This window comes from Fundulus heteroclitus, chromosome 23 (genome assembly GCF_011125445.2).
Source record: "Fundulus heteroclitus isolate FHET01 chromosome 23, MU-UCD_Fhet_4.1, whole genome shotgun sequence".
In the NCBI taxonomy this organism is placed as follows: Eukaryota; Metazoa; Chordata; class Actinopteri; order Cyprinodontiformes; family Fundulidae; genus Fundulus; species Fundulus heteroclitus.
In genome coordinates this window covers 7091456-7105224 of record NC_046383.1, presented here as the reverse complement: position 1 = coordinate 7105224, position 13769 = coordinate 7091456, and the positions used below count along the sequence as shown (strand labels likewise).

General features: G+C 41.3%; 2 protein-coding genes across 6 annotated transcripts in view; one reads left to right on the top strand and one right to left on the bottom strand.

Moving 5' to 3' along the window:
- The window catches only part of tex11 (testis expressed 11), a 32259-nt gene extending 30261 nt beyond the window's left edge, over positions 1 to 1998 (top strand). The window contains exons 28-29 of the mRNA XM_012861876.3: positions 346 to 513; positions 1914 to 1998. Of these exons, the coding sequence (XP_012717330.3) occupies positions 346 to 513; positions 1914 to 1979 (234 nt within the window). The 3' untranslated portion in view covers positions 1980 to 1998. The remainder of the gene's footprint in view (positions 1 to 345; positions 514 to 1913) is intronic.
- Positions 1999 to 5282: 3284 nt separating this feature from the next.
- dlg3 (discs, large homolog 3 (Drosophila)) overlaps positions 5283 to 13769 on the bottom strand; it is a 163183-nt gene continuing 154696 nt past the window's right edge. For 3 of the 5 annotated variants that reach the window (XM_036127251.1, XM_036127249.1, XM_036127248.1), the window contains 7 exons: positions 12828 to 12869; positions 10437 to 10487; positions 10244 to 10345; positions 9991 to 10163; positions 9766 to 9875; positions 9578 to 9669; positions 5283 to 6934 (listed from right to left, as the gene is read on the bottom strand). In XM_036127251.1, the coding sequence (XP_035983144.1) occupies positions 6828 to 6934; positions 9578 to 9669; positions 9766 to 9875; positions 9991 to 10163; positions 10244 to 10345; positions 10437 to 10487; positions 12828 to 12869 (677 nt within the window). In that variant the 3' untranslated portion in view covers positions 5283 to 6827. Of the gene's footprint in view, positions 6935 to 9577; positions 9670 to 9765; positions 9876 to 9990; positions 10164 to 10243; positions 10346 to 10436; positions 10488 to 12827; positions 12870 to 13563; positions 13610 to 13769 lie in introns of all 5 variants that reach the window. The other 2 variants (XM_036127252.1, XM_036127250.1) reach the window with 1 other exon arrangement.

Here is a 13769-nt window from a genome sequence, read left to right as displayed (position 1 = left end):
ACGCCACGCGGCTTTTCAGGCACGGCATATTCCCCCCCCCCCTTCTCAGAGCGAGTTACTACTTGAAAGCTTGTCGAAATCTCTGGATCAAAGCAAAAGGGACCAGATGAAAGTGTCAGAGAATGTGAATGAAACGATTAAAATTAGTTGGTTGACGCTCTTTTATCCCCAGACTTGGTTTAAAAGGTTGAACACACAAAGCCACACAAGATTCGATGGAAGTTCACTTTGGTTTTCTCGCTCCTCACTGAAGGGAACTTTGTCAAGTGACTCTCCCAGGTGGCCGCCGCTAAAAGGCCTTTTTTTTTTGTTTTTTTTAAACCCTCTTCCTGCTCTCCGCTGCAGCCGGACGACTTCCCAGAGACGGAGACCCTGTGGCTGCTGACTCAGGCCTGGAACTTGGGGATCCTGCTGTACAGCCTGGCCCAGTACCACGACGCCGAGAAGTGGTGCGGCCTCGCCATGAGCTTCGTCCGCCACCTGGGGTCCCTAAGGGAGAGCTACGAGACGCAGGTAGAGCACCGCCGCCGGATCGCTGTTAAGGTCAAACGTTTGGTTGGTTGGTTGGAAGAGTAGCAGTTCACATGCTTTACGCTCAAATGACTTTATCCTTCTACATGTTCCTCGTGTTCGAACTGATAAAGGAAAGAAAGCATTCAGTGTGTCGGCTCCTATAGCGTGGAATCAGCTCCAGTCTGAGCTCAAGATGTCGGAAACTATTTCATTGGACTTATTTCGAGCGGTTCTTAAAGATAGACAACAAGCTTGTATGAAACAGTGTCACTGCTTTTAAATTGTTTTTATTGTTGTATATTTGTGCATATGTATTAATTGGTTTTTAATTTTTGTAACCAGGTTGTAGTGTTTTTGCAGATTTCTGCCCAGGTCCCCCTTGAAAATGAGATCCAGATCTCAACGGGGTTTTCCTGGTTAAATAAAGGAAATAAAAAAAAATAAAAAAACACAAAACGCTTCTCAATTATTTAAAAGCAGGTAATTATATTATGTAGATTCTTTCTGTTGTCATTCAAACCTTCACCAATATCAACTCCAGCAGTGCATTATGGAAAATGTAGTGTTTGCTGTGTAACCTCCTGGCAGGCCATTATTAATAGAGACATGAGATATATTTAAATTTCTGGCTTACCGCTAATAAAAACTAAAAAAAGTCAGAAAATTTGAATTCTAGATGAGATGCATAAATGTTATGCTGACGCCTGCAGTTCTTACTCCCCTTCTTTAAGAGATTGCTAAAGAATTCAGTGTTTGGAAAATTGAGTGGAAGGAAAAACTTGACGATAGGGATAACTGCACCTTGTGAAGTCCAAAATCTTCTTTTCAGATGAGAGTAAAGTTTCCGTTTTAATGTTAATCAGGGTCCCACAGTTTAAGGCAGGAGGTAAAAGGTTCAGAAATCATCTCAGCCGTGTCATCTGGTCCGCTGGGTTTAATCAGGTCTTAAAGCACCGCTTGCTTCATTCTGCTAACGAGCGTTATGGAGATGCTAATTGCATTTTCTGTCAGGACCTTGGTTTGGTCAGCAAATATGACTAAAGATGAGACGTCAGAGCAGAACGATGAAAAGTGACCTGCAGGCAGCTGTCAAAGCAACCTGGGCTTCCTGGACCGCACCAGAACCACAGGCTGATCGCCTCCATGCAAAAGGAGCCCCAACCAGATATCCAGTGCATAGAAATGATCCTTTAATCTGGCCTAACATTTAATTTTAGTTCATTAGCAGCCATCAGTCTAGACAGCGGTATCTTTCTTTTTGTGCGTCACTACAGTGAATCGACTTTGAGATGCTCCTGTAAAGCGTTTTACGTGACGGGAACCATGAGAGGACCTTTGGTGTCGCATTCTGAGCTGGCGGTGCTTCTAGAAATGCTAAAGGTTCTGGTTTGTGTCCTCAGATGTCGGGACTGTACAGCGAGATCCTGAGCAGCCTGGACAAAGCAAAGACCCGCACAGAAGAGTAGATGTTGCTGCTGCCCCCCCTACAGATGTTCTGGGTTGTTAAGGTGAAGCCAAACTGGTTCAGGTTGTCTCAGGTAAAAGTTCTGGTTCCTTGTTCTCGTCCAAAAAACCGGGCCTCCTGGTGGACTAAAGCATCTTTACAGAAGATCTGTTGAAGACAATTTCCTCCACGTCTGAGTGAAATATCCTGGTTCCCTAAATGTTTTTTGTTTTTTGAATGTTTTTTCCATATTGTGTTGATAGTAATAAAATAAAAACTGAAGAAATTTGTTATAAGTGATGATCCACATTCCTGACTTTACAATGTTACAGATTTACGCCTTTAAATGTGGAAAATTGTTCTCAAATGTACAATTACTCAACATCAGAAACCATCCAAGTTATTTCTTGCAAAAAAGGTGAAATTAATCTTTTTTTGTGGAAATTAACCTTCTGTGTCCAGTGGTTTTTTTTAATACATAAAGGCCGTAATACAATTTATTTTTGGAAATTACTGGAATAGTCATAATATTAGACACACAAGTATTAAGAAAATTATGAGAAACACATGGAAGACTTTTTTTTGTAAGCGTTCTCATAAAATTACTACTTTATTAAAATTTCCCAAAATTAAAACTGACCCCCCCGCCGTCATTTTGGGCATCACAGGCTGATAAGTTTGGAAACTGCTGGTTCTATTTGTACATTTTTTAATTTCCTTGTGTTCAAATCTCTCTGAAATTTCATCAGGCAGCAAGATGTTAATTTAAGTATTATAAATCTACAAATTTGCACAAAGGCGAAAGGAAAAAAATTTCACCTTTAAGGGTTCAGAGTCAGTGTTGCTGCTGGTTCCTTCGGGCTTGGGATCCATTTCTGCCGTTTAAGATGGTTACAAATTCAGAAAATTCACAAACATTGATCTGTATGAAGACTAAAGTTAGCTAAAAAAAAAAAAGGAAAAAGTAATGGATCTATTAGGGCTGAACAATTAATCGCATTTTCAATATAATCGCGATTTAAAAAAACGCAATTTCCAAATCGCAGAGGTCTGCAATTTTTGGCTATGTAACAATTAGGGAATTAGACGCGTCCATTAGGTGTTGGTAAAATGTTTAAAGTGGGTTTTTGAAGACAATTGCAGAAGTGAGATAATCTAACTTTATTACTTGTTTTAGAGTTTATATAATCATACATATTATTATAAGTACAGGTCAATCAGTTTATTACATAGACTTGCTTGTTGGTTACACTTTATGTTCAACAAGGATTGATGTCCAAATCAATTAAAAGCTGTTCTCTTGAATAATATTCTGATCAATAGAAATATTAAAAGTTCTTGTCTTAAATAGTCCTTGTTTACAAACATCTTTATTTAGACGCCATTTTTGTTGCTTGTGGTTAACGCAGAGAAAAGTCAAAATTGCAATTTTGGTTGAAATATATTGTAGGCAGAACGCAATCATTACTGCTCTGAGTTTAGATGCTGTGGGTCTTTTAGCAACTAATCTGCACAGCGAGGAAACAAAATGATTTGTTGTTTGTATATGTTTAAAAAGACATGATAAATTAAACTGGAAAAAGAAAATCGCATTAAATCACAATTAGATTTTCCAAAATCGTTCAGTCCTAGGATCTATATACTATTTCTATTAGAAGTTAGAGGTTGATCCATCCTGCAAACGTTTGAGACTCAAAATACTTGATTTATGGGATGCAAGACATTTTTTTTATATGAAAACCAACAAAACTGGCATTTAAAGACTTAATCTGACTGCCGTCTTACAACATGATAATCTTGATCTAAAATTCCCACGGGTTTAAAAAAAAAAAGAACTCTATTGCCGAAGCCACTCCAAGCAGAACCACAACCACGTCAAGATTATAACTGAGTCACATTTTATTTCCAAACAAATAAACTCTCGTCAAGTCCCAAAAATTAAAACCCAAAACAAAAAGTTGCAGGACCGCGTTCCCCTCATGACTATAGGACAGGGAAGACCATGAGGCCGAGTGTCCTGGTAGGCCGAGACCACCTGCAGTGACAGGAAGGAAACTACTGTACAATCAAGGATTCATGTTTGCAAGCACTTACTGCACAGATGTGCTAGAACAGAAACATATCATCACCCAAAAGTACAAACAAAAAAAACAAAAAAGCCCAGAGTCCCCCCGCCCCTGACCCCTAAAACAAAAAAAAACTAAAAGAAGAAGCATATATGTCAATATGTCTCTGGTCAGAACCGCCCTGCTCAGACACACACAGAGGCGTTCAGGTACCGTCTCGTCACCACGGCCTCAGCCGACACAGGAGGAATGAGAGTTCTTTGGGCTTTGGCGTGGCTGACCGAGGCATGAATACCACACATCGTTAACAGTCAGCTGGATTTGGACCCCAACACCAGAGAGAGAGAGAGAGGGGGGGGGGCGGTTCTACTACGCTTCTGGTGTTTTGGGTCCGATGCGCCGGGCTTTTAGGCTCCCGCCTGCGTTTTGCTTTTTATTTATACACCCGGACACGTTCCACAAGAATTCACACGCAGACGGGCCCTACAGCGTGGGTGGGTGTGGGGGGGACCGGACCCCCCCCCTCCCCCCCAACCGCTTTAGTTAACCGCTCCAACAGGCGTCTGAAGAGAAATACTGACATTACAGCACATTTCTATGGATGTTGCAACCTCAAGAGCAGCTCAGACTTTTACTTACCTGACGTTTGTGGTCTATAAAACATGTCTGTCCAGGTTTGAGTCACACATGCATGAAGCACAGGTGAGAATGTGGAGGGGGGGGGGGGTGTAGATGAGGGGGGATCTTATTTACATTGTTCAGCTACCACACCATTTTTGAAACAGTCTGCAAGCAGTTTATATAAATGGCTCTGTTCCCTTCGGTTATTCCCTGAACTCTGGTTTTGACACAGGTAATGACAGCTGGTTTAGCGGTGGCGCCTGGCAGGTGGGGGGGGGTTTGGGGGGGAGGGGGAGCACCTGATGGCAAAAAAAAAAAAAAATGCCTGCAGGTGACGACGGGCGCCGTGTGAGCCGGACCCCCAGAGGTCTGGGTTCCTGTGGAGTTAAAACGCAGGACATGAAAAATAAATAAGAAGGCCGAGCGGGTTTTTTTTTTTTTTTTTTCGGGGACCAGGACACCTTTCGCAAAGAAAAGCGAGCTCAAGATTCCTGCGGCAGAGAGAGAACCTGAACGCACCTTTTTTTCCCCAAAGCCGAACTCTGCTCACCTCAGCGGTCCAGCTTTCTGAAGAACGAACACGTTTTATAGATACACAAAAGCATAAAGAGGTTTACTCAAACTTTAGTGTTTTGTTCTTTTTTTTTTTTGGTTAGAGGGGGGGGGGGAACAATTCAGAACAGGTTATACTGACTCTTTAATCGTTAGAACATCCAATACAGTTATTGTCTTGTTCTACCCGTTTTTACGGCCGCCACAGCGGACAGTACCATGTGACCAATCAGACCAATCAGAAGTGAATCCTCTTGGAAGGCAGAGAGTGTAAGGGGGTCGTCTACTGCTCAACAGAAGTCGGGAGGCTCTACCTGTCCAGATTGTTTGAAGCCAGATTGTTCGATTACACAGAAGGAGGGGATCGAAAAACGAGGAGTAAAAAGGAGCCGACGGAGGCAGGACTGGATTTTTTTTTTCTATCTATTGCACTTAATGTCTGACCTCCTGACGCTCGGAGGGCACCGCGGGTAAAAGGATGTCGCCCTCAGCCTCCCCTCACAGACAACAGGCAGTCACAAAATAAGAAATTTTGTATTAGATGTAAGGCAGTTTGGTGTTTTGCAGAGAGCCCGGTTACACTTCTCTACCCCCATCCTTTACAGAGCAGCTAAAAACCACAAGCCAAGAAAATAAAATCAAATAAAAAAAAATAAAAAATCCCACAAGAACAAAAGGAGAAACAAAAAAAAACAAGAAAAAAAATCTAACATCCCTCCAAAAAACGACAGCTCTAATGAAGTGTAAAATGTGAAGTTTTTTCAATACGCTGTAAAATCTCAGAAGGACTTATGATTTATCTTGTGATCTTATAATATAAATGTAAGAGATTCACAACACGTTTCTTCTTTCTTGATCCGCCACCGGCAGGCGACCAAACAGCGGGCGGCTCTGTGATAAATAGATCACCAGTTTATTTTTTTTTTCCTCTACAGGCTCCTCCGCTAATTCCCTCCGTCGGTATAAACAGGAGAGAGAGAAAGAGAGAGAGAGAGAGAGACGACTCCTCCAACAGTACCATCAGCAGGGCTCAAATTGATCCGGTCCGTTTATATAAAAAAAAACAAAAAAAAAACTAAAAACAAAACCCTAATTGTTCTTCAGCCTCTCTCGTGTCTTTTTAAATGTGATCTGATGAACATTTACAAAGTGTTCCAACTTGGTATGATTTGTCTATATTTCTTCTTTTTGAATCACTAACTCCTCCTCCCTGATTTCTGCACAACACCGCCGATCTTCAGGCAAGTCCAAGTCCACAAAAAGGAAGTCACTCCTTTTTCCCTTTTTTTTTTTTTTTTTTTTTTTTTTGCTCTCGTCTGACAAACTCCTCGGGGGGGTGGGGGGGAAAAATGGCAACTCCAGTCTTGAATGGTTTTTGTTGAGAAACTCATGCAGGGGGTGTGTGCACAGTCACAGTAATGGTGATAAAGACTTCTTTTTCATTTAGAGAGTAACATAATGATGACACTAAAACTGGATATGAAACATATCTGCAAAAAGGAGGTGAGGAGAGAGAGGGGTTGGGGGAGGGGGAGGGGTTGGCGCGTGGACGTGGGTTGGTTGGTGGGTGGGGGGGTCTCTGGGAGGCAGGAGGGGAGCTCCGCGCCGATGCGGGTCGGACGGCCGGCAGCTCAGAGCTTCTCTGGGGAGGGAATCCAGATGTAGGGCCCGGACTGCTCCTCGATGATTAGCTTGATTCTCTCGTAGATCTCCTCTAGCGAGTCTCCCTGGACGATAGCTGCGGGCAGACACAGGCGAGAGGATTCGTGTTACCAACCGTCCGGAGCGTCTTCCTGCTTAAACGTGCCGGACGATAATTCACTAACAATATTTAACGATCGATAAGACGTATATCGCTGATAAAATGTTCAATAGGATAAAAAGGTTAACTCCCTTTTACATTTTAGCCATGTAGGTTAATATTACCATAGACATAATATAAGAGTAGACGCGTCATTGGGCGGGTTCTGCCTATGCTGCGATGCGTCAGAGCGTCCGCCATCTTAAATGTGGCAAATCTGCAGTTACTCAGTCACTTAAACAGTATCAGAGGGACTTTAATCTCTGAATATACTTTGTATTCGTAGTATTTTTTTTGTAATATTACAAGTTTATTTTCGTATCCCTTTAGCTTCATTCTCCTGAATTTATTCTTCTAAAGAATAAAAATATTTAAAATAATCTAACCTGGCCCTATTACTCCAGGAGTGAAATAATTCTGCAAACTGTGAACATTCTGGAAATGTCCCCCCTTAATTCTCATAATATGACGTTTTTCTCATACCATTATCACTTTTTTTTTTTTTTACTTTTAAAGGTTCACATGTGACATGGTTTTATGAAATAATGAAGACCACAATGTTTAGATTTAACAAATTGATCCTTATATTCATAACACATACATACATACATACATACATACATACATATATATATATATATATATATATATATATATATATATATATATATATATATATATATATATATATATATATATATATATATGTGTGTGTGTGTATTTTTTGCACCACATGAATGAGGCATCTTCTCTGATCCACGTTCACAATAACAGAACTCGACTTTTTTCTGCCACATACAATATGGCGGTGACGTTGACGTGCGAACCTGCGCCCTATGACGCGTCTACGTATATGATGTCTGTGAATATTACAGTCATTACCTCCTCCCAGCCAATCACAACGCAGACCCAGGAAGCTCCGCCCCTTCAAAGAGTTCAGAGAGCACATGTTCCCTTTTTCTTTATTTAGAAACTTTTGGTAGTTTTGGTAAAAGTTGGTCGAGTTTGAATTCAGTGTTTGTGTGTAAACAGATCTGCATTTAAAATCTATGTTTTGAATTAGTTGATAATTATCGATATAGATCAATATTTCTATTTTATTGATGTGGTTTTTTTTTTTCCTATATCGTACAGCTCTAGGTCGATGGGATTTTTAGAAGTGAGGTTACAAGCAAGAGCTGCATTACATAAAAACACCATTATTTTCATACTTTGCACCAGGATGTTTAACCTAAGTATATTTTTTAACTTTAATCACCACGTTTCTGCATTAAACAAGGAATCTGGCTATTCCAAGGGTCACAATTGGCCCCGAGCTGCACTTTGGACACCCCTGACTTCGATTAACAGAGAAAATATTCATAAAAAAAAATAATAGAGTCACATATTTAACCTTCACTACTTTTGTTTTGGTGTAAACTCACAAAAATAACATGTCCACTACAGGTAAGAGAACCATTTCTGATTACAAACACCACAGAACCTAATGCTAAAGGGCAAAACTATCCTTAAGTCTATAGAAAATAAAGATGAGTCTTCAAAACTTAGGAGGCTTTTTGGTATGTGCAGCGCGATATTTGAAACACGTCCAATTGCAACATTAAGTTGAATTTATCTATCCGTGGGTGTCAAGGCCAGTCCACGTCCAGCCTGCTGCCCAAATAAGTTATTTGCATGTAGAGCAAAGATTATAAAAAGCCGAGCAAAAATTACATCCAAACAGAACCGAGCAACTTGGAGACCGTGGGTCAATAAACTGTAAGAAATACTTCTGATGAATTTAAGCAGGAAGACACGATTTGCCCAGAGCATCAGTGCTGGAGAAGACAGAAGTAGATCTTTTATTATTTACAGAATAAAATGAGAAAACTAAATTATGAGTTTACTCATTAAAAGTTAAAGGTGTATTTAGAGGTTTGTTTTTTACAGCAAGTTCGATTTAACCTGGTGGTTGTCATCTCACCTTCTTTTAAAAGGATCATCCTATTCTGTTTTATTTTTATTTCTCAATGTGAAGCCGTCTCATTATCAGAAGCAGAGGTGATAATTATTCTCACCGCTGCTGATGTTTTCACATCATTTTAGGCCTGCTGCTTATTTTTTAAAACAGCAGATAAAAGTAATAGTTTTCTGCTGACCTTGGGCAGCGGTAAAGAATTAGTGACGGACCTACGGAAAGCCGAAAGGGTCAAATTTTGTGCAAATTTCCAACAATTACTGCATGACAAGAAAATCCTTCGAATCACACACTGCAAAAACAGAACTAAAAATAAGTAAAATGTTCTTAAAATGAGTGTATTTGTCCTTGATTTGAGCAGGTAAATAAGATGATTTGCCAATTGAATAAGATTTTTGCACTTAAAATAGGAACAACTCATCTCCGTCATCTTATTTCAAGTACAGGATGTCTAATTATCTTATTTTAGGAGTCAAATTACTCATTCCATTGGCAAATAATCTTATTTACCTGCTCAAATCAAGGATAAATACACTAACTTTAAAGAACATGTTACTTACTTTTAGATCTGTTTTTGCAGTGCAACTACTGGGATTAAATAAGTCCAGAAAGCAGCGACTGACCTGTGAAAAACTCTCCAAAGTCCTGCTCCAGCTTTACTGCCTTGTCAAAGATTTTATTGGCCTGCTCGTACGTCTGCCTCTTGTTCATTTCCCTGAATAAAAAAAAAAAAAAAAGGTGTAAAGTCACTTCGGCACGCGCAGAAGCTGCAGAGACTTTGATTGCAACCTGTAGAAAGACTGCAGCTTACATTAGAGCTTCGATGGATTTTGGTTTTATAAAGATGGCGATCGGATAAAGTTGTGCTTGCTGCAGCCGTTTTATGGCGTTCCCAGACACGTCCAGAATGCAGTGTTTCCCCTGTAAGCAGGTGACGCTCAATAAATACCTCAGCATCGACATTAAAGGCACATCACTACATCCTACAACGCTAAAAATGAGGATTTGTGAGAAAACCCGACGAGTGGGCGCCTACCCGCTCCGCCACAGTTCTGACAGACAAGATGCTCGTGCCGTAGAGGTTCTCGTTAAACTGGCCAGCCTCGATGAACTTATTATCCTGGATGTCTTTCTCCATTTGCTCCCGCGAGCCCACAAAGTGGTAGTCCTGGCCGTCGATCTCGTTCTCTCGCCTCGGACGGGTCGTATCTGCGGACGCAAAGAAGAACAAGTTTACGTTTGTCTCTGATGGAGCGCTTGGCGCGGCGAGGCGCTGGCTGCTAACTCACGGGGAACGCAGGAGCCAAACTTGTGGGGGAACTCGGAGATGAGGTCGTCGTTTACTCGGTCCTTCATTGGGCCCAGGATGATCACAGGCCTCGTGTAGTGGACTGGATTTGAGAGAAGAAAGGCGGGTGAGTTTAGGTGAGGATGAAGCGCAGCAAACAAACCCCTTTAGAGCAGAGAGACCGCCGCACTCACTTTCCTGCCGAATGACTGGCTCATAGGAGAGGATGGTGTCCTCCTGACCCTCTGTAAGAACACAAAGCAGTGAGAACGTCAGAGAGGTTTACGTCTAACGCTGCTGAGGACACCAGTGCCCTCACTGCAAAAACAGAACTAAAAATAAGTAAAATTTTCTTTAAATTAGTGTATTTGTCCTTGATTTGAGCAGGTAAATAAGATGATTTTCCAATGGAATAAGATTTTTCCACTTAAAATAGGAACAACTCATCTCCATCATCTTATTTCAAGTGCACGATGTCTAATTATCTTATTTTAGGGGCAAAGATACTCATTCCATTGACAGATAATATTATCTACTGGCTCAAATCAAGGACGATTACACTAACTTTAAGAACATTTTACTTGTTTTTAGATCCGTTTTTGCAGTGCTGTAAAAGTATCCAAACCCTTTAAACTTCCACAAACTATAGTTGGTTTTATTGGGAGGTTCTGTGAGCGACCAACATAAAGCAGCGCATAATTGTAAAGTCTAAAATATTTTTTTTTTGAAAAAAAATAAAAAATAAAAAATCTGATCCGTGGTTTATATTTATATTTATCCCTCTTTACAATGGAAATCCAGTACAATTAGTTGCTTTAAAAAGTTTAACTTATTAGTGAATAGAGGCGAGCTGCGTATAATTTAATATAAGTGTAAATCCACATGGCTAAAAAGGGAACTAAAAGTACGCATCATTTTCTTGAAATTAGTGTATTTGCCCTTGATTTGAGCAGATAAATAAGATGATCTGCCAATAGAATAAGATTTCTGCACTTAAAATAGGAATAATCCATCTCCATCATCTTATTTCAATTGCAGTATATCTAATTATCTTATTTTAGGGGTAAAACACTCCTTCCATTGGCAGATAATCTTATTTACCTGCTCAAATCCAGGACAAATACACTAATTTCAAGAACATTTTACTTGCTTTTAGTTCCCTTTTAGCAGTGCAGCTGTTCTGTGAAGGCCTCAGAGGTTAATTAGAAAACACCAGTGAACAAACGGCATCAGAAACACAGAGAAAATCAGGCTTAGGGTTTAAATGAGAGTTAATTTCTCAGAACATTCCCCAATCATCCAAAAAAATGGAAAGAATACAGGAAAAACTGTAATTTAACTAAACTGACAGGCTGGGTAAGGATGTAAGGATGCGCACAGCCTGTTAACCAGCTAGTGTGCCTCAAGCTAACGGCTAACGTTAGCTTATGTTGACCAGGAGCTTTTCTCCCAGACGGGAACTTTACTGACAGTTTTACGTTGCTCTCACAAATCGAGGCATTTAACAAACAACACTTTAATAACACTATAATACGGTGGGGGGGAAACCCTGCAGAGAAACAGCCCTGGCAACACTGGAGGAGCTGCAGAGATCTACAGCTCAGGTGGAAGAATCTGTCGACAGAACAACTATTAAGGTTTGTTCACACCGAAGACGAACAAGGCAATTTATTAAGCGTTGACTGCCTGCCGTTGGTCGCTTGATACTTCGCCTTTCTCTCGCAAACGATTCCCGTTAACAGCCAATTACCAATTAAAGTCATCAAATAGGGTTGGACCGTCTATCCACTTGCCGGTTCCTTCTATCCGTTCAACTCAAATTACAACAAAATACATTTCCTGGTGCACAGAAACATAACAAATCTGGCCTTTATGGAAAAATCTGTTGTTGAAGAAAAGCCACAAGAAGTCCTGTTTGCCACAAGCCAAGCAGGAGAAACACATGGAAGTTTCTCTGGTCAGATGAGTCCTAAATTAAACCTTATGGCTGACACGCCAAACACTATGTTTGACCGCCCTGAACACACGGTCCCCACCACGAAACACGGTGTTAGCGCCGTCATGCTGGGGTAACAAGGTAGACTGAGTAGATGGGAAGATATATGGAGCTACATGCATTGCATCCCTTAAAGAAAACATCGTAGGGGCTGCAAAAGACTCGAGGGTGGGACCGAAGTTCACCTTTTAGTGGGAGAACAACCGTAAACCTGAACCAGAGCTAAAAAGGAAAGGAGAGCGACGATCCTGCAACCTCTGGATGCATTCCTTACCCAACATGCGTGGGTCTACCTAAAGCATCCAGCTCTGCAGAGGCCTGCAAACCAGCAACTCTTTGAGAATGTATGTTCAGACGTTCTCCATCCAATCTGAGCTGAAGCTATTTTTCAAAGAGGGGCTGATTGTCTGGCCTCTAGATGTGCAAAGATGGTAGAGACACAGGCCAAAAGCCTACATATTAGATTTTTTTTTTTTTTACAGCATGTATGATTTTCTTTCCACTTCAACATTATGCGCCCCTTTGTGTTGGTCTACCACAGAAACTCTACATGCATTAAAGTACTTGATATGAAATTTAAGCGACTTACTTGAACTACTTTCACTGTCGCTTGTGTTGGACGTCAGGCATTCTGAAAAGACAAAAACAGTGAAAACCTTCCATTAAGCTGCCATTTTTTTAATACATCTTAAGATTTAATATTTTCACCAGCCTAAATAGCATCAATAAACAAAAAAAAAAAAAAAAAAACATGTTTACCAACTGCTGGGCGTTTGAATAGAAGGAAATAAAGAAAGCAGAAGTTCTTCTATGCAACAGCCAAGCTTTTGCAAAACTAGGGAAGTGGTTTTTAGGTAAAAAAGCATTAGGAAATCAAGTGTTTCCTGTGACTACATCCCAATTGACCCAGACCTCCCCGGCCAAATGTTTCCTACTGGTCGATCTGTGCCTGTGGCAGCAGATCTGGAGCCGGGGGGGGGGGAGAAAGTCGAGGAAAACATTGCAGGCGTTGCGGAGTGGCTGACCCGGGGGACGCATCTCCAAGTAGACACAGAGTTACGACGTCTGTCTTGTAGCTCTGTGACCTTATGAGACGAAAGATCCCCAGGAGACGTTCAGAAGAAGTGTCACCCTGGCTCCCCCCCTCCCACAGGAATGCAGCGTTTGTATGTGCTGTGAGTCTGAGGTGTGTGTGTGAGTGTGTGTCCCCCCCCCGCCGCCTTCCCAATAAATGTGTGTGGTTCCTGCATTCCCAGCTGGGTCTGCAGTGACAAAGCGTTCTCTCTGGAGGACAGCTGCTCGACACGGCGCAACCACACACTTACTCAAACTCTTTGATCCATAAAAGTCATCGCTTAACCCCGGGAAGTCCTAGGTGTCCCAACAGGTGAGAGCAGAAACCAAAGAGAAGAAAAGCAGAGAGGAAGAAGAAGAGGTTAGTGAGAGTCAGGGGGGCGGGGAGGAGGAAGAGGAGGAGAGGAGTGCGCCCGCTGACACGCGGCGCCGTCATGCTCGTTAAGCCTCGTGGCGA